Source organism: Filicampus tigris, chromosome 8 (genome assembly GCF_054856515.1).
Source record: "Filicampus tigris isolate MCC_2025a chromosome 8, RoL_Ftig_1.0, whole genome shotgun sequence".
NCBI classification, from domain to species: Eukaryota; Metazoa; Chordata; class Actinopteri; order Syngnathiformes; family Syngnathidae; genus Filicampus; species Filicampus tigris.
In genome coordinates, this window is record NC_141224.1 from 8,749,191 (window position 1) to 8,767,173 (window position 17,983).

General features: G+C 40.6%; 1 protein-coding gene across 4 annotated transcripts; it reads left to right on the forward strand.

The window, feature by feature from the left end:
- Positions 1 to 14: 14 nt before the first annotated feature.
- mios (missing oocyte, meiosis regulator, homolog (Drosophila)) lies at positions 15 to 17,729 on the forward strand. 4 transcript variants are annotated; one of them, XM_086038962.1, is made up of 12 exons: positions 15 to 208; positions 2,754 to 4,419; positions 5,091 to 5,580; positions 6,482 to 6,580; positions 7,850 to 8,104; positions 10,692 to 10,861; positions 12,187 to 12,252; positions 12,343 to 12,501; positions 13,424 to 13,576; positions 14,833 to 15,037; positions 15,121 to 15,250; positions 16,334 to 17,729. In XM_086038962.1, exons 2-12 carry the CDS (start codon positions 3,601 to 3,603, stop codon positions 16,422 to 16,424), a joined length of 2,637 nt encoding a protein of 878 aa, XP_085895088.1. In that variant the 5' UTR covers positions 15 to 208; positions 2,754 to 3,600; the 3' UTR covers positions 16,425 to 17,729. The 4 variants fall into 4 exon arrangements, 3 of the variants coding, with proteins under 3 accessions (XP_085895088.1, XP_085895089.1, XP_085895086.1); XM_086038963.1 differs by having other exon boundaries at positions 3,557 to 4,419; XR_015087930.1 differs by lacking the exon at positions 15 to 208 and having other exon boundaries at positions 219 to 4,419; positions 14,833 to 14,949.
- Positions 17,730 to 17,983: the final 254 nt, after the last annotated feature.

Below are 17,983 nucleotides of genomic sequence, written 5' to 3' on the forward strand. Positions count from 1 at the left end.
CATACTTCTGTTTTTCTTAAGTGTATTTTAATGCGTTTCATTGCGTTTAATTCGTGTTTTATTATTGAAAAAAATGTACTCTGTGAGATTTGTAAATGGCAATGGGACGGAACAATTTTAATCGGAACCTTTAAATGGCTGGCTGTTTTTTCCTAGAAGGATCTGTTTTTGTGGTACAAACAACAAGAGTACTGTACTACAGCCCGAGGTAAGTTTTCGTCGCCCTGCATTTGTATGTTGAGTTTTATTTAGTCGGTTCTAACATGAAAGTAAATTTAACTTGGTGTCATAAGTATAGCATACTGATACTAACCTAGTCCGCTGCTAGCTAAACGGGATCGACGAAAAGCACATGTTCTAAACTCGTCCTTCACTCGCCTTAGCATTAGCTTTGCGGAGTGTGTATGTTCATAACTGTAAACCTCTTAAACTTAAACTTTTGCATTGGCAAATTCGCCTCAAATGTTACGTGTTGGGATTGGCTCATTGTTTTTCAAGCGTGTACATTCAGGCGTAAATTAAATTGGACCCTTTTTTGCACCTACGTTTCACATACTTTGAGCGTTATCACATCACACTCACTTTCACAAGATGAGATACCAATAAATAAAATAATCGAATTCATTAGGATTCAATGGGTTTGTTTGATTAACTTCCTGGGCTCTATGTTGCCCATTTGTGTCGCCCTCCAATTTTTTTAAGTGATTTTTTAAACAGTTTTAGTTGTATTAATGCAAATCTAATGAATCTTAAAAAGAATGAGGATTTGAGCTGTTTTTGACATTTCCAACTTTAGTCCTTTTAAATATATCATGTACCATTTGACTTTATCGTGGCCAAAAGTAATGACAACTGTGTTTTTATTTCAATTCCTTGTTATGTTCTGGATGTAGCTATTACAATTTGTATAAAATGTTTTTTCCCTAGACTTATCACTTTAAAATGTTTGTTGTTGTTTTCTTCTACCAGGTTACATAATTTATCAATTTTTGGACAAGTGAGAAATTTCATGTAATTTTCTTAAGTTTCCCAAAGAGGCGTTTAATACCTTACTGCGCTCCAGTGGAGCAAATGAATGACACAATTTGGATTTGAAGAAGTGACGACACCCTTTGCTGACTGTAAGGGGGAGCAGGAAACCACGATAATGGTGTGGTTTCACAAATTCATATTTTGTTCAGGTTAATAATAACAATAATGATTCTAATGATAATAATAATGATAATGATAATGATCATATAATAATTAGGGATGACACGGAATCCAAATGCCACGTTATGATAATATCACTATACGATAATTATCAAAATTATTGTGGAGAGGTTGGCGATATCTAAAAAGTTCACGATGCTGTATAAAAGCTCACGATATTGTAAAAAAAAAAAAAACAACGAAAAAAAACCCCTCATATTAAACAAAAAAAAAACCAACCAATCAATGTTCTTTTTTTTTTTTACATAATTACAGCATTCACAAAGAAATAGGCTTGGCCAGTCATACATCAAATTAAACTGCACTAATAAACCAACCACCAGAGAGTGCTGGAACTGCACAAATGGAAAACAACTTGGGCTTTTAAACAGATTTGCTGCTATTAATAATTAATATCGTGACATGGGACGACAATATACTGTGACAATGTTAATATCGAGATATCACGATATTGCCGATATTGTGACATCAATAATAATAATAATAATTATTATTATAATCATAACTATTGTTATACAGCACCTTTTTTTAAAAACATTTAGAAAGTCCTCTTTGACAGCCAGAGAATCGTACTTAAAACAATATACTGGAAGATACCAAATGTCATGCTTTTTCAGGATATAGTAGAAACCAGAAAAAAATAAGATTGAGAAACTCAGGCAATGCAAGAACTTAACTGAGACCAGGAGGTCTTGGGAAGCTAAAAATAGATAAATACATTTTAAAATACAATTAAATACATCATAATGATACAATTATTTTAAAATATACCGGCGTATATATATAAATAAACAAAAGGAGGAGAAGATGACATCACATAAAAGCAACTTGTTAACGTGAGTTTTAAGAAGTGAAAAATAAGTTTAAAAGGTCACTGATTTTGCGCGTCTCAGCTGCTTGGGCAAGTTGTTCCGAAGTAAAGGGGCTCTGATTGAGAGTGTTTGATCAACTTTAATTTTCAATGTTAGAATTACCAGAAGGCCCTCCGCTGGGGATCTTAGACCACGGACAAATGCCATTAATCTGTTCCAGCCTCCCAGAAACAACAATACGACTGTTAGTATTATTTTTTTAAAGGAGAAAATAGCCATCTATGCTATTGTATTTTCTGAAATTATCGTGAGTATATTAAAGTAAATTGAGTTTTTCTCACTACTTGCTTGTGCTTTTTCTTCTGGTACGTACTTTGGCCACATGGGTGCATACGTATAAGATAGATGGATACGGATATACAGCAAGTGGAGATGGTCTAAGATCATCAGTTATCTTCATTAATGTTAATTGTTCTTTGCAGAGGATGAAGCATATATGCCTTTCAGTTTTGTTATATTATCTGTCTACAATTGTTTGTGTTCAAATATCTGTTGCATATGGGGTTATAACATGGCCATAGAGATGCTATTTGTTTGCCCTTGGAGTTAGGGTTAACCCTAACTCATGGCATTTCCAATTATGTGTTGCTATTAAGCTAGGGGAGGCTATATGGTTGTTTTAACTACACAATGTTTAATTTTCTCTTTATTTTATGTTTGGTTTGACAGTAAACTTCAACTGGAGGTGGCAATAAGCAGCTTGAAGTCTCTTTTTTTTTTTTTTTTTTTTTTTTCTGGAAGAATGGGCCTGTTGTGGAACCCCGCGTGATCCAAGTAGAGAACAGTTTAGGGGGGGATGTCCTGTGTGCACAGCAATCACTACAACAACTACAGGCCGATGACATGGAGTTAACCGCTGTGACGAGATAATTATTAGCTTGCACATCTATTATGTTAGAGTAGACTAACACATTTTCTATCCAGTTGTATCATTTAAGGGGCTTATTGTTGGCAAATGACAGCTATACATTCACACTAATTTGACTCATTTTAGGTAACAGTATCTTGTGTTGTACTGTAAATAAAAGCGACGGAGCTAATGTTAACAAATAGACACATTACACACACCCTTGTCATCGCATATGGAAGATGAAGCATATCGCTTAAAACGTCCACTTTTGTCACGGGAGTTTGAAACATCGCCCTTCAAATACGCTAAACATTGGAAATTGTCATCTTTGGTAATTCTTGAAGATATTTTGTGTTAAACATAGACACTGTAGTAGACGTTTAATATTTCGACAAGTGATCTGTGCCGGTCAATGACCTGAAACAGAAGGCAATTTGTTTTGTGGAGCTAAATGCGGAAGCTGGTTGCCCATATCCTCTGTTGTTTTCTGATTCTATCTGCCAAACTGCTGCTTGTTGTGAAGTGAGTCGTAAGTTGAAGCAAAAAAATTGTCCAAGCAAAGGTTCATATCTCCAAAAAGTTGGGTCATTCGGATCTCATATAATTATTGTCGTTTGAGCAGGTGAAGCGCATCCGCCTTAGACTCTTGTAGCCCCCTTTGTAGTCATGAGTGGCTCCAAGCCAGACATCCTGTGGTCCCCCCACCACCCGGACCGCTACGTCATCTGCGACTCGGAGCTGGGCCTGTACCGCATCGGTCCGGCGGGGGGCGCCGAGCTCAAGGCCGGCACCGTGCCCCTGTCGGGAGAGACGGCCGCCACCTTGCTGGCCATCAACTCGGACACGCCCTACATGAAATGCGTGGCCTGGTATCCCAAGCAGGAGCCCGAGTGCCTGCTCGCCGTGGGCCAGGCCAACGGCCGGGTGGTGCTCACTAGCCTGGGTCAGAGCCACAACTCGGCGTGCAAGGAGCTGGTGGGCAAGGAGTTTGTACCCAAGCATGCCCGCCAGTGCAACACGCTGGCCTGGAACCCGGTGGATAGCAACTTGCTGGCGGCCGGCTTGGATAAACACCGGGCCGACTTCTCTGTGCTCATCTGGGACGTCAGCAGCAAGTTCTCCCCGGAGGCCAGCGTCTCTGCCGAGAAGATCCGCCTTTCCTCCTCAGACTTGGACCCGAGCTCGGTAGTGACCAAACCGCTGTACGACCTGGGCCAGAACGACGCTTGTTTGTCCCTCTGCTGGCTCCTGCGGGACCCCAAGCTCCTCTTGGCCGGCATGCACCGCAACCTGGCCGTCTTCGATCTGAGGAACACCAGCCAGAAGACTTTCGTCAACACCAAAGCCATCCAGGGGGTCACGGTGGACCCCCACTTTCCCGACCGCGTGGCCTCTTTCTTCGAGGGTCAGGTGGCCATCTGGGACCTTAGGAAGTTTGAGAAGCCCGTGCTCACCCTCACCGAGCAGCCCAAGCCTCTAACCAAGGTACGGCGTTGGTTTACCTAGCTTCTTTGCAGGTTTTCTTGCTGTTTTTCTTCATTCGGAGTCGGACCAGTCCAAAAATGTCTTTTTTTTTTTTCGGAGGAGAAATTTGTTTCACAAAAGTCGATACTCATTAACATATTGGGGTAAAAAAAAAAACTCCAACTCTTGACTTTGTTGAAATTACATATTTTTATTGAACATCTTTTCAGATTTGCAAAATGTTGGTTTTCTTTTTTTTTTTTTTTTTTTTTTTTTTTTTTCCCTGTTTAATAATCTTACACAATAGACATCTTTGTTTTAGAATTCTAACAAAAAGTTCAAGGAGCTTCCAGGGTCATCAGCATGTCGTCAATAGTTAAATGAAAGCTTAAAAAAGGAAATAGCTCCCTATAGTTTTCGACATTAAATCAAGTTTTTCTAAATAACTACCGGTAAAATGTTAAACTTTCCCTTATCTTTTATTTAATTACAAATTTTTAAAAAAGTGGAAAAAAGGTAGAGATGTCAGGAGTTTGTTGTAAGCGATGATAGCGTTTACCTCAAGTTGTTTGACATAAGTCACTTCTTTCAAACCAGCAGTCCTCTCCCTCTACCTGCCTTGCCTTGATTAAACTTTTCCAGACTGGACAAAACCTAATACCATTATTGTGGATTTTGGTCAACCTTTTCAGGTGGCATGGTGCCCGACCCGCACGGGCCTGCTGGCCACATTGACCCGCGACAGCAACATAATCCGTCTGTACGACATGCAGCACACGCCCACGCCCATCGGAGACGAGACAGAGCCCACCATCATCGAGCGCAGCGTGCAGCCCTGCGACGGCCTGATCGGCACCTTCGCCTGGCACCCGTCCAGGCAGAACCGCATGGTGGTGGTGTCGGCCGCCAACCGCGCCATGACCGACTTCACCGTCTTCGAGCGCATCTCGCTGGCGTGGAGCTCCACCACCTCGCTAATGTGGGCATGCGGACGCCACCTGTACGAATGTGCCGAGGACGGCCCGGAAGGCGCCCAGGGCCTCCTGGAGCAGGATATCGCCACCAAGATGAGACAGAGGGCTCAGTCTAGGTACGGACACGACACCGTCCAGGTGTGGAGGAACCACCTGCTGGCGGGCGGCAACGATTCCCAGCTCAAGTCGCTGTGGTTTGACCTTTTCTATATCCTTTTGGGGTTTTTGAGTGGTGTGACGCAAGTACAGAGTATCTAATAAGTGTACACAAACACGTTCGAATGCAAGTTGCCCCCCCCATTCCCCCATTAATATAAAAAAAAAAAAAAACGAGACCAAGATAAATTATGTCATTTGCTTGCTAATATGTATTTATTTCACTTTAGTTTTTATTTTCTAATTTCATAGTTTGTACATTGATTAATTTTAAATGTTTAAAATTAAAAAACATACCTTGCTAAAATACCGAATTTTACGTATGCAATGGCAGCGGGGATTGGCTCCAGCTCTCCTGCAGTACAGAGAATAGATGCATTCATGGCATTTAACACTTAAAACCGAAATAATTGGTTAGTTGATTTGTTGTGAATAATAACATACAAAAATATTTGTCATATGTTTTACATCCGTTTTAAAAAAAACAATAGTTATTTAATTCTATAATACACTAAAATGCTAATGATACTAGTTTACATATTCTACACACACATTTGAACCATTTTTAATTCTTCGTCTTCACTTCACATACACGATTTGGTGGAATAACAAGACAATTTCCTCATCAATGAACCAAAACACAAATATTTTTTTCTCTTCAATGACGGTATCTTAGTTTTCCGTTAGCATCGAGAACCAGTTAGGATCTTGAACAAATGTATTCTACATGATTTTCCCTAGATCTGAGAGGTGTAGCGTCTGTGACGAACTATCTTTGGTGTTTCCTCAACAGCCAAGAAAAAAAACCTAAAATGTTTTTTTGGGAGACAATTTAGAAAGTTGAATCAACTTAATGCACATTTCTTTGCGAGCTAGATTCCTGTGGTCCTGAATTTGTGTTACTGGTAGACTCAAACTGCAGTATGAGATGAAGATTCCTATGTAAAGCTCACATATGAAGCAGTGTGCTGAGGACATCGAGCTGAAGCTACAAGGGAACAAACAGGCCGTCGCCTACTCTGGTATCAAGAATATTGTCAAGAACAGCTCGGGTAAGAAACCCGCCATCGCCATCAGTGCATCATTTGCGAATTCACATTTTTAAGCAATCGTTTATTCGGGGGTGTAGGAGCCCCATGTTTTGCTTTGTATAGTTTTGTTATTCCTCCAACCACTAAGGGGCGGTGTTTTTGTTTGACCTGTGCTGATTTGAGGGTGGTGGCCTGACAGGTTAAATTTGGGGTTTCCTGAGGTGACAGGTGTCACTGATTAGGAGGAAGCAAACGATTTTTCGACGAGCCGGATCATGTCTTGTACTTTGGCGTTTTTTGGTTGTGGATTTTGGTTTAACCAAGTATGATTTATGAGATTGAATATCAATTGTTACTTTATTCTGATGAGCATTCCGTTGTTTTCCATTTTTCACCGAGTACAAGAAGTCAAAATTGAACTCAAATCACTGATCAAAAGTGTTGCGGTCGAAGTGGTAGTGGACAAGTCCCTACAGGGGGTTTGACAGCATTCTGTCAAGTCTGAGTCGTGCGCTGTCACTGTAGTACTGGCAGAACTGAGGTCATTTACAGAATGCCCCCTAGTGTTCAGACTGGTACACCACACAACTGAAATGTGTTGTGTTACAGGCTATATTTAAGTGAAATGTGTGGCAATACTGTATGGGGGAAAACCATGCAGAGTTAAAATGTAAGTAATGACAAGTTGTTACTCCAAAAAAGTGTTCTCGGAGTCAAACAAGAAAAGTTTGTGCTTTTGAACAGTACCGGATATTTGGTTAAATAAAACGTTTCTTCATCCCGATTGCAAGGCATAATGGCATTATTCAAGCATCTGTACTCTGTTTGGGCAATTACTCAAATGTAAATACTTGTACTTAGCGTCAAACAAGGTGGTAATTGTGCATCTATCAATATGATGGCGAGCTCTGTGTTGCTGCTCCGTATTTGTGTTGAAGTCGTAGCTCCCTGAAGGTTTACAATTACTGAAACATCATTGCTATTTTCTGTTATCCCATCGATGGCGTTTCACGTTATGTTCGCATTAAGATAGTGCACTTTTGTTAGATGAATTTCTGAGGTTTGGATGACGTTTTGTTATGTGTCAGTTTTACAGTAAAAGGAATGTTGTATTTTTTTTTTTCAATTAAATTTGTTCACAGCTTGTAGGTGGTGTCAAATTATATAAAAAGAATATATATGAGCTCTCCTAATTTCAGATTTTCATCTACCACGCGTGGGTCTGAAATATTCCCCATGATAAACGGGGTTCTCTGTAGATGTTCATTATGGGTCTCCTGCCACCACCAGGCACCACGGAGAGCCGCAAATGCTGGAGTGGCTCGGAGCGTCAGACGGAGGCGACGCGTTTCCACAGCGAGGAGCGCGGCCTGGCCCTGCGCCTCTGCGGCTGGATGGGCCGAGCGTCCGATGTGGACGTGGAGCCCTTCCTGCGCTCGCTTGAGCAGGAGCGCGAGTGGGAGCGAGCCGCCGCTGTGGCCCTTTTTAACCTGGACATCCGCAGAGCCATACAGATCCTCAACAGCGGAGCCATGGCCGAGAAAGGTGAGGAAGTCCTTTTGTAATCCTTTTATGCACCAAAATGGTACGTAAGACAAAGCGGTTAGGAATGAGACTGAAAAGTTCATTTCTCTGCAATCTTCTACAGTCATTTTTGCACGAGCCATGAGGTGTTCAGCTATGTGTCATTTAAGTATGTATATGGGATGTCCTGACCTTAGTTTTGAGTACAAATAAAATAATAATAAAAAATACAACTTCATTCAAGTAATATGACTTTTCCCCCATAAGGTAGAAATTTACTCTCAAGACTTTTTGGGGTTTTTTTGGGGGGGAGAATTGCATTTGAATTGAAACTCATAAGATTGTGTACCTAATGAAGTGGCCTGCCATTTTAAGTATTGGTTCATTATGCTGGCTGCATTTGAACCAGCATCTATAAATAAATGTCCTTTTTTTTAATGCGCATGAAGCAATTGTATGGCAATATCCTGCTCTTTGAAAAGGAAATTGGGCAAGTATTTTTTTTTTCCTTCCCCTCCCCTCTGTTTGTTTTCAATGTAGGAATGTGAAACAGATTTGCTGAGGATGTTCCGCCATAAATAACCCCAAAATGTTCAAAATCCAATGAAACGAAGCGCCCGAGGAATGTGTCAAATGTAGCAACACAACAACGCTCCTTCTGGCCGCACGCTGAGCTTTAATGAAAAAATGTGCGCTTGCTGTTGCTGCTCTTGACTCAGAAACATTCCGCCCATGTAGGTCAGATGTTTTTCTGCTGCGTACGCTAATGAGTGTTTCCTGAAAGTGGCCAGCAGCCTGCTTCATTAGATAAGACCTGTTAACAGTCTTTCTTAAAAGCATCAATGTTGCATAGCTGGAGAACATACAGTCAAAGGGTTATTATCTCTGTTGCTGTGCTCTATAAAAGCAGAACATATTTTTGAAAATTCAGCACCCAAAGCTGGTTTCACTTGACAAAATGAAATTTGGTTTACGTGTCTAGAAACGATGACTGAGGATACACAGAAAGTCTGCCATTTTGCTCTGAAGCAGGCATTTTACGGTCATTTTTGCCATTTCTAGGGATCCTTCCAAGAGGATCTGGTCAACTGGGTAGCACACCTGGAGAAAAAAATAATAATCCAGCCCCTTAGCTGCATGACATTTTGTAGGCAGGTCTACCATGAGTAGCTGATTTAAAAAAAAAAAAAAATAAAAATAAATAAATTAATCAACCAACATACAATCTCCAAAAGCCATGCCCGAAAACTCACAGAAAGTAGCAATTTTAGTGGTCATTTCCAGGGATCGTTGAAGACAAACTTGTCAGCTGGGTAGCACCCCCGGAGTTAAACAAAAATTCCCCCCCCTAAGCCGGTTCCACTTGGCAACTTGAAGTTTGGTAGGTATTGTCATCTATCGTGATTAGCCTCACAAAAAAGCAATGCCTGAAAAGCCATTTTAGGGATGATTACCAGAGATCCTTCATAGACAAACTTATGGACAGAGTAGCACCCTCTGGAATAAATTCAGCCCCCAAAGCCAGTTTCACTTATTAATGTGTAATTTGGTAAGCATGTCTGGCTTAAATTGATACACAAAAAAAAAAGGTTTCATAAAGCCATGCACAAAGGGAGACAGGAATTCTGCCATTTAAATTTTTTTTTTGTATTTCCATTGATCCCGGAAATTTGTCAGCTGGGTTGTACCCTCAGGAATATAAGAAAAGTCAGCCCCTTTAAAAATTTTTTTTAATAATATAGCACCAAAAACTTGTTTCAATTAGAACCGTGTACGGTACTGTCTATCAGGGGTAGACCTACAAAAAAAAGTCTCAAGAAGCCATGTCTGAAAAGAAACAGGAAGTCAGAATTTTTTTTTTTTTTAAGGAGGCAATTGTGGGTCCATTTCCATGGGTCCTTCGATGATTAACTTGACCTTGAGATTTTGTGGTTGCTAAATTGAGAAAATGTTTCATTCATTGCTAGTAGTAACAGTCATTGATTTATGCCCTTCTATAAAATAATGGTTGGAAAATTCCAGAGCTGGGAATTTTACAAAATAATAGCGGTCAATTTATCGCCACCGTCCATTTATCCGGCCGGAAAAAATAGTACCCGCCAATGGGCCGGTCCGCCTATGATTTTGAACGGGTTTCCGTTAGCGTTTCCGACTACAAACTGTGACCAACTACCGCTAAATTTTGATCCATCCATCAGTCGTTTTTCTGAGATAAACGAGCAGAATACAAGCAGCAGCGTGCATCTAATATTGCCAATAGTGTATGGTGTGACCCTGACATCACGCGGCACGCTATTAGGACCCATTAGCTGACCAAAAACATGCCTGATGTAAAATACACAAATCAAGCAGCAAATTTACCTGCATCGAGCGAAACAATAATCATCAATATCAGGTTATAGACAATTACATAGACTGGTGAAAATCCACTTATGCTTAATCAGTTTAAAAAAAAATTTTTTTTAAATCCTGTTTATCGTTTGGGGCATCATAGGCAGATATGCGGACCGGACCGTCGGCTAGGCGGAATGCCCAACTCTGGAAAGTTCAATCCGCAGACAGCAGTTTGGAGACGTGTTCCTGGTGTAATTTCCCTCCCCTGTCTCAGGTGACCTGAACCTTAACGTGGTGGCCATGGCGCTGTCGGGATACACGGACGAGAAGGCCTCGCTGTGGCGGGAAATGTGCAGCTCGCTAAGGCTGCAGCTCAACAACCCCTACCTCTGTGTCATGTTTGCCTTCCTCACCAGCGAGCCTGGAGCCTACGACGGCGTGCTGGTATACAAATTGAATAATAACTTATAACCCTATTTTAAGATGGTAGGAAAGGAATGTTTTGGTAATTGTAATTTAATTTCTCACGTTTTTTTTTTTTTTTTTTTGTGCTACATCAAGTTTGTATCGAGTTTGAATTAACGTCTGCGACATACGGAAGGTTGCTGTTCAATTTGTTTAGCTGTTTTGACTGGTGCAAACAAGATTACACAGCCAACATCAAGTCTGAAACTTTAGTCTGAGAGTTTATTGGGGCTCCTGGTCAACTTTCAACAAGAAGAGTTGAACAAAAGAGCAACAAGCAGGTGCCTCTTTGTAGCATGTAGCTGTAGCATGTAAGAACCAGCCAATACTTGCCAAAAATCTGATGCCATTTAATGTTTCAGAAGTCCTTTTATGTTATTTAAACGCTTTTTACTCCATAGCTCAGAAGAAGAATACAGGAGATTACTGTCACATGTCGGACACAACCAGTATTGTAATTAATAGATTAAAACACTTCTATGTTAAACCGCTAGCTAAGCTATTGTTATTGTCACAAAACAAAACGAAACGGTGTAATTGCTTGGTGCTACAGTACACTTATCACTCAAGTCTTGCTGAAATAGCGTTGTAGTGGAGAGTAACAAACTATGACCAGCAAACAAGTACGTTTCTAATAAGTAAGTTTAAAATATAATACACACACCTGTCCGAAAACCGGAAATTAATTAATACGTTAACATTGTCAGCCAAGAGGGGGGCTATTTAAGTTTAAAAGTGTACCAATAGTATACAGGTGTTTTTTTTTTAAATATTTATAATACTTATTTGTATGTTTTTAGAATAGAGTGCTAAGTTTTGATTTTGACTTTTGAGATCTGCACAGTAAATGTCCTCAAAATTACATTATATCTTTCGCAATTTAGTTCCACGACATTGTATTGAATTAAACAAAACTGATTTAAAAAGCAAAAAAATCCATATTTTGTCACGTGGAATTATTCATGAAAATATCAAAAATGATAATAGCTCTGAGTTTTGCTGGTGGCGTGTGTTTGTTTTGGCTAATACCAAAATGTTCCTGACCAAAATCAAAATGTTCCTGACAAAATATCCAGAATGTTCCCGAGAAGTGATGAGGTTGGCACTTCTGCATGTAGGACACTGCTGGGTACTTGCCAGAAATTTCTGCAATTCCAGAAATTTTCCTTTCATGTTGTTTTTGGCCTCTTCTGTCTTGTCCGCAACCCAGAGCCCAGACAAATGAAGAATATGGGCGATTGTTGTCATGTTTATGACAAGCAGGAAATGAAATTGATGATTTGATGTTTTTTTTTTCCTTTCAGTATGAAAGCAGCGTGGCGGTGCGTGACAGAGTCGCCTTTGCCTCCATGTTTCTCAATGACGCCCAGGTAACCTTCAGCAACACTAATACCCACGTTATGTTTCTTTAATATTGGTCTTTTAAGGGTTTGGCGGGCTTTTTTGGGGGCGTTTGACAGCTTCCTCGCTACGTGGACAAGCTGACCAACGAGATGAAGGAGGCGGGCAACCTGGAGGGCATCCTGCTGACGGGCCTGACCAAGGATGGCGTGGACCTGATGGAGAGCTATGTGGACCGTACTGGAGACGTCCAGACGGCCAGCTTCTGCATGCTCAAGGTACTCAAAAAAAAAAAAGTAACATAACATAGTAAAGTAACACGGGCGTGACAAACGGCTTGAAGTAAGCACACTTTGCCTCTTATTTGGAGAACTGTGCAAGCAAGGGACTTTCTTTCCTTGGAATGATGTCATATGTTTTCTTGACAGCCAGAGAGTGAGAACAGGTGCTGAGGAAAACATAACTAAAAAATGTATTTTTTAATATTGTGTTCACTGTCAACCCTAAAAGGAATTAAAAGTCGACCAGTCCTGTTCTTCACTCTAAAGTCTTTCATTCTTTTTTGGTAATCAAAGTGATTATTTCCACGTCTGGTGCTGGCGTATTTGAATGTGTTGTCGGTGCAGGAAGGTCACACAAACATGCTCACATTCCACCCGTGGGATGGGTACACAAGTTTAAAAAGAATGTTATGTTTAAGTACACAATGTGTGTTACAGGTGAGAAAAGGTTGGGACACAGCTGTGGAGCGAGTCTTGTTTTTGAAGTCGCTGGTATTTGTAATGGCAAAATATTATATTTGGAAGGTCTAATTTAGCCTTTTTCCGACCAAATGCAGTCTTTTAATGGAAAGTACCACCCTGGAAAAAAATAGTTTGAAGGCTTTTCAAAATTGTAATGCCATATTGGCCAAATGTGTAAAAGTAGAACATCCTTGTACTAACTACACAATTTTTTGTTTTTGTTTGTGAACAAGCTTACACAAGTGGACAAAATTGTTGGTACTCCTCTTACGAAAACTAGGGTAACAAAAACCAAAGTTCCCTGTATATTGTTCTTAATATTCTCCAAATTTAGAACAAGATTCAGAGTCAACTCAGGACTCTAGTAGAACCCCTGACTGATTAATTACTTGATAAAGGGATGTGTCCCTGTACTTTTGCGTGGGGTCACCCTATGACACCTATATCCCCCTTTCAGGGTTCTCCAGGTGATGTGCTGAAGGACCCCAGAGTCCAGTGCTGGATTGAGAACTACCGCAACCTGCTGGACGCGTGGAGGTTTTGGCACAAGCGGGCCGAGTTTGACATCCATCGAGGAAAACTGGACCCCACCTCCAAACCTCTGGCCCAGGTAAAGCCTCCAAAGTCAATTTATTCTTGAGATATTGCACTTTTTTTGTTGAAAATGACTTGATTCTAGTAAGATTCTGTTTGTTAAAGCGGAAGTCAACCCAAACTTTTTTTTTTTTTTTTTTTAGAATATGTTCAATGCAGGCCCACTAGTTGAAAAAAGGCAATATGATTAATATTGTGTTTGTGGAATATGAGTTAAGCAACAAAATCCATCTGTTTTTAGCCATCTCTGGGGGCAGCCATTTTGTCACTTCTCAAAGCTCAGTTTCAGAAAACAGGTGAACCGTGATTGGTCGTTATCTGAGCCCTCATGGTCTGTGATGTCATTTCCAGTCGATAAAAGTGACAAAATGGCCGCCCCCTTTGAGATGGCTAAAAACAGCTGGATTAACTGTTATTGCACAAACAGTATTTATCAGAATGCCTTGTTTCAACAAAAATATAATTGGGTTGACTTCCCTTTAAGGTGCAATGGTGCAGTTCCAATTAACATGCAACCTGAAAAAAATAAAATTTGAATGATCACGATACGATCACACTAGTTTGCTAATTATTTACATTTTTCTTTCTTGAAAAAAAAAACCTTTATTGTCAAGACTTTTGAGAAGATTGATTTTTTTTTTTTTTTTTTTTTTTTTTTTATGGCATAAATATAACATTGTTTTCGTAGTCTTGCAAAAAATGTACTTATTTCGGTAATATTGTCACATTTATAAACCAGTCGTACCCGGACCAACGAGCCACCTTCAAATAGGCTATTTGAGTGAAGTGGGCGGGAAAAAAAAATGGAGCGATTAAGGTTCCATAATACCCTTGCATGTGGGCAAGGAGAGCCACAGTTGCAGATGCACTTTCAGCCATTTATTGAACAGAAACAAACACAAATGCAAAATGAGATCACTTGTGACAGGCTGCTGTAGGCCACAATTTGTGCACGGATGCTGATTCGCAGCCTTACCCGACTCCAGTACTTTACATTCTTCTTACATAATTGTATTCAGTTTTATTATGCTTTATACAATACACAATTTACACTCGTAGATCAAGGTACCACTACAATGGCTTTTATGGGAAACCACCATGTAGCCCGTCAAAACATTGCTATACGGCAATCATAGTTGTGCAGCGGTTGGGATTATTGCCGGATTATCTCCTCCTTATCTGTCCTTGGAGCGAAACCCCCGCCAGCTGGCCGACATGTCGCCCCATTTCCACCTTTCCCCTTATCAAGACGACCTTTGTGTCCCTCCGCAGGTGTTTGTCAGCTGCAACTTCTGCGGCAAGTCCATCTCGTACAGCTGCGCCGCCATGCCCCACCAGGGCCGCGGCTTTAGCCAGTACGGCGTGAGCGGCTCGCCCACCAAGTCCAAGGTGACCAGCTGCCCGGGATGTCGAAAACCGCTGCCACGCTGCGCCCTGTGTCTCATGAACATGGGCACGCCCGTGTCCAGCTGCGCCGGTGACCACCACGGGCAAATTTCAGCGGTCGCGGCCATGTCGTCATTGTTGACTCTATGGTGTGTGTTTGTGTTTTTTTGGCAGGAACGGGGAAGTCCGACGACAAGGTCGACCTGACAAGGGAGAACAAACTGGCTCAATTCAACAACTGGTTCACCTGGTGTCACAACTGTCGCCATGGCGGCCATGCCGGACACATGCTCAGCTGGTTCAGGTAAATTGACACATGCCATATGCTCTAAAGTGTTTGGACAATCACTTTATGAATGAATCAATCAAGGATTAGGTCTAGAGTTCCCTTTTGAATCCTAGTTGTTCACTTTTCAATGTACATCAGATGTTGTCACAAAGTATGTTTCAGAACCACAGACGAAAAGTTAAAATCTGCGATATAGTAAAACCATTCAACAAATATGTGTATGTATGTTTTTTTTTTTAAGATAAGATAAGAATGCCTTTATTGATCCCACAGTGGGGAAATTTTAAGCATTTTACCAGTCCAATTCACTTTAAACACACTTGTTGAAACGAACTCAAACGTAGTACTCCTTAGTGCCCATACTCACTTTTTGGCTGCCAAGAAATGCTTTTTTAAATTTATTTTTTTATAAGCATCCTTGATAAGATATTGAACATAATTAGGATGATGTTTTGTTGATTGTGGTGGCAGCAGTTTGTGATGGCAATTTAAACTAAAACTGGGCTCCGACTAGCCTCCAGTCAGAAGATGAATCAAGTCAGCCACCACGCACTGCCAGGAATACCTTCAAAATAAAAGCATGTATTTTTGGGAAAGATTTTATTTTGAACTTGGCTTCTCCCCATCTTGGCGGCCTGTTACTATCCTGCATAGCATGAGCAATTGTTGCCGCAGCTGCCTTGACTTGTCTTCTTGAGTGCACACCAAATAGACAAACATGTATCCGAGACAAAAAAAAAGAGCTTCAAGCATTTTTTAAAAATCAGGGTACTTGAATTACTCAAGTTGTTTCACCCCTACTTATTCTTCTTGTATGTTCCTCATACAAACATTTTCAATTTTTTTTTTTTTTTTTTTTTTTTTCTGGGTGGAGGCTGGAACAGATTAATTGCATTTCCATTCATTTCGGGCGGGAAAGGTGGAGATGTTTTTGACTTATAAGCATGATCACGGACAGAGTTAAACTCGTATTTAAGGCATCAATGTAGTTATTGGGAATGTTTTCCCACAAAAACTACAGTAATTTGGCCAGAAAAGAACACGTATTGCTCTGAAAATGCTCAGTTTTGCCACAAAGACACTCTTCACCTGTTTCAGGGACCACACGGAGTGCCCTGTGTCGGCCTGCACGTGTAAATGCATGCAGCTGGACACTACAGGCAACTTGGAGCCCTTGGACAGCAGCTGAAACACAAGCGGCCTTATCGGACCCTCACGTCCGCGATCAAGAAGGGAAACTCAGTGATGTTGCTGGAGTCATCAACCTCTCAGGACAATCAACAAGCAGGCTTAAATGGGCCTCTCGCAGTCTAACCTGAATCAGGCTTCAGTAAAGAACCTCATACTTAAAGAAAGTCAAGCCAAACATTTTTTTTTCAAGAATATGATCGATGCAGGCCCACTAGTTGAAACAAGGCATTCTGATTAATATTGCTGTGTTTGTGGAATAAGTTTTAAAAAAACAATTGTTTTTACCCTTAAAAGACTGTTCCTAAGCAGTTGAAACCCAGTGTGAAACAAAATGTGACTCCCATCTTCCCATTAAAACAGTAAAACACCATATTCGATTCCAAAAAGTCTACGTTAGGCTAAGGAAATGCTTTGTTTTGATACTTAAAGCTGCTTAAATGATTCATCTTTATTTAAATTGGTTCTGAGATATAACAAAAAATCAGGTGTATATTCATATTAATACACTGCATTACCTTAAAAATCTTCTTTAAAATGCAACTTTTTTTCAGAAAGGATCTTCCTAAATACGAGCATTGTTGGCACTGAAGGATGGTGCCCCAGGTGAAGCACACTTTTATTACTTTAGTTGGCATTTTGAACATTTTCAAGTGAGGGTTTGTGGGACTGGGGCTGGGGGGGAGATGGCGGAGGTGGGCGGCGCGCATTGAGTGACCCACTCCAGGCTCGCACTCCATGAAAAGAATCTCTACGGAAAACAGCAGCTGTTCGGCACTTGGACAAGAAGATTGCCCCCCTCGTGTTTCCCCCCGCCTCTTAATACAGAAGCTCAGCTGCCCATTGAGTGAAAAACACAATCCCACACCCTCTTTCTTTCACACTCCCTCCGGTGCCCACATTGCCCCCTGAAACTATGCATCATCAATCCGAGGACGGGCGCCGTCTGCTCTGGCATTGTAGCCGGGTGGTTTTTTTTTTCCCCCCCTCTCACTTTTTCTTTCTCTGCAACCATCCCCAAGCAGGCCAGAACTGGATAAATCACTTTAGTCATGGACATGCGGATCTTGGGAGCTTCATATCCCCACGTGGCCTTAGGATTTTGGGCCAGGGGGGGCTGACAAATTGGTTCTGAAGAACGGCAATTTCAATGTCACAGGCTTTGGTTTTTAGGCTTTTTTTGTTTTTGTTTTGACTTTTAATAAATTCTGACATGTATGAGTTTGGCCAAGTACTGTGAGACTTGCAAAAGAAAATGAGCAACATGGGCATAAAGACTGGAAAAATAAAGATAAGAACAAAAGTGTTATTACAGTTATTGTAATAAGCATAAAACAGATTTTTGTTAACTGAATAAAGTTCATTCTGTCTCTTATTTATAATTAAACTCATTGGTTATTTTATCTCAGCCAGGTTGTCATGTAAATAACCTAAAAAAAAATCCCTGTCTGAGATAAAAGAACCGAGTTTAAAAATTTTGTTCAGTTTGAACTAGTTTCCATTAAAATGCAATAGCTGATAACAAAATGTATTTTGATACAAAAATACAATAATTTCCCA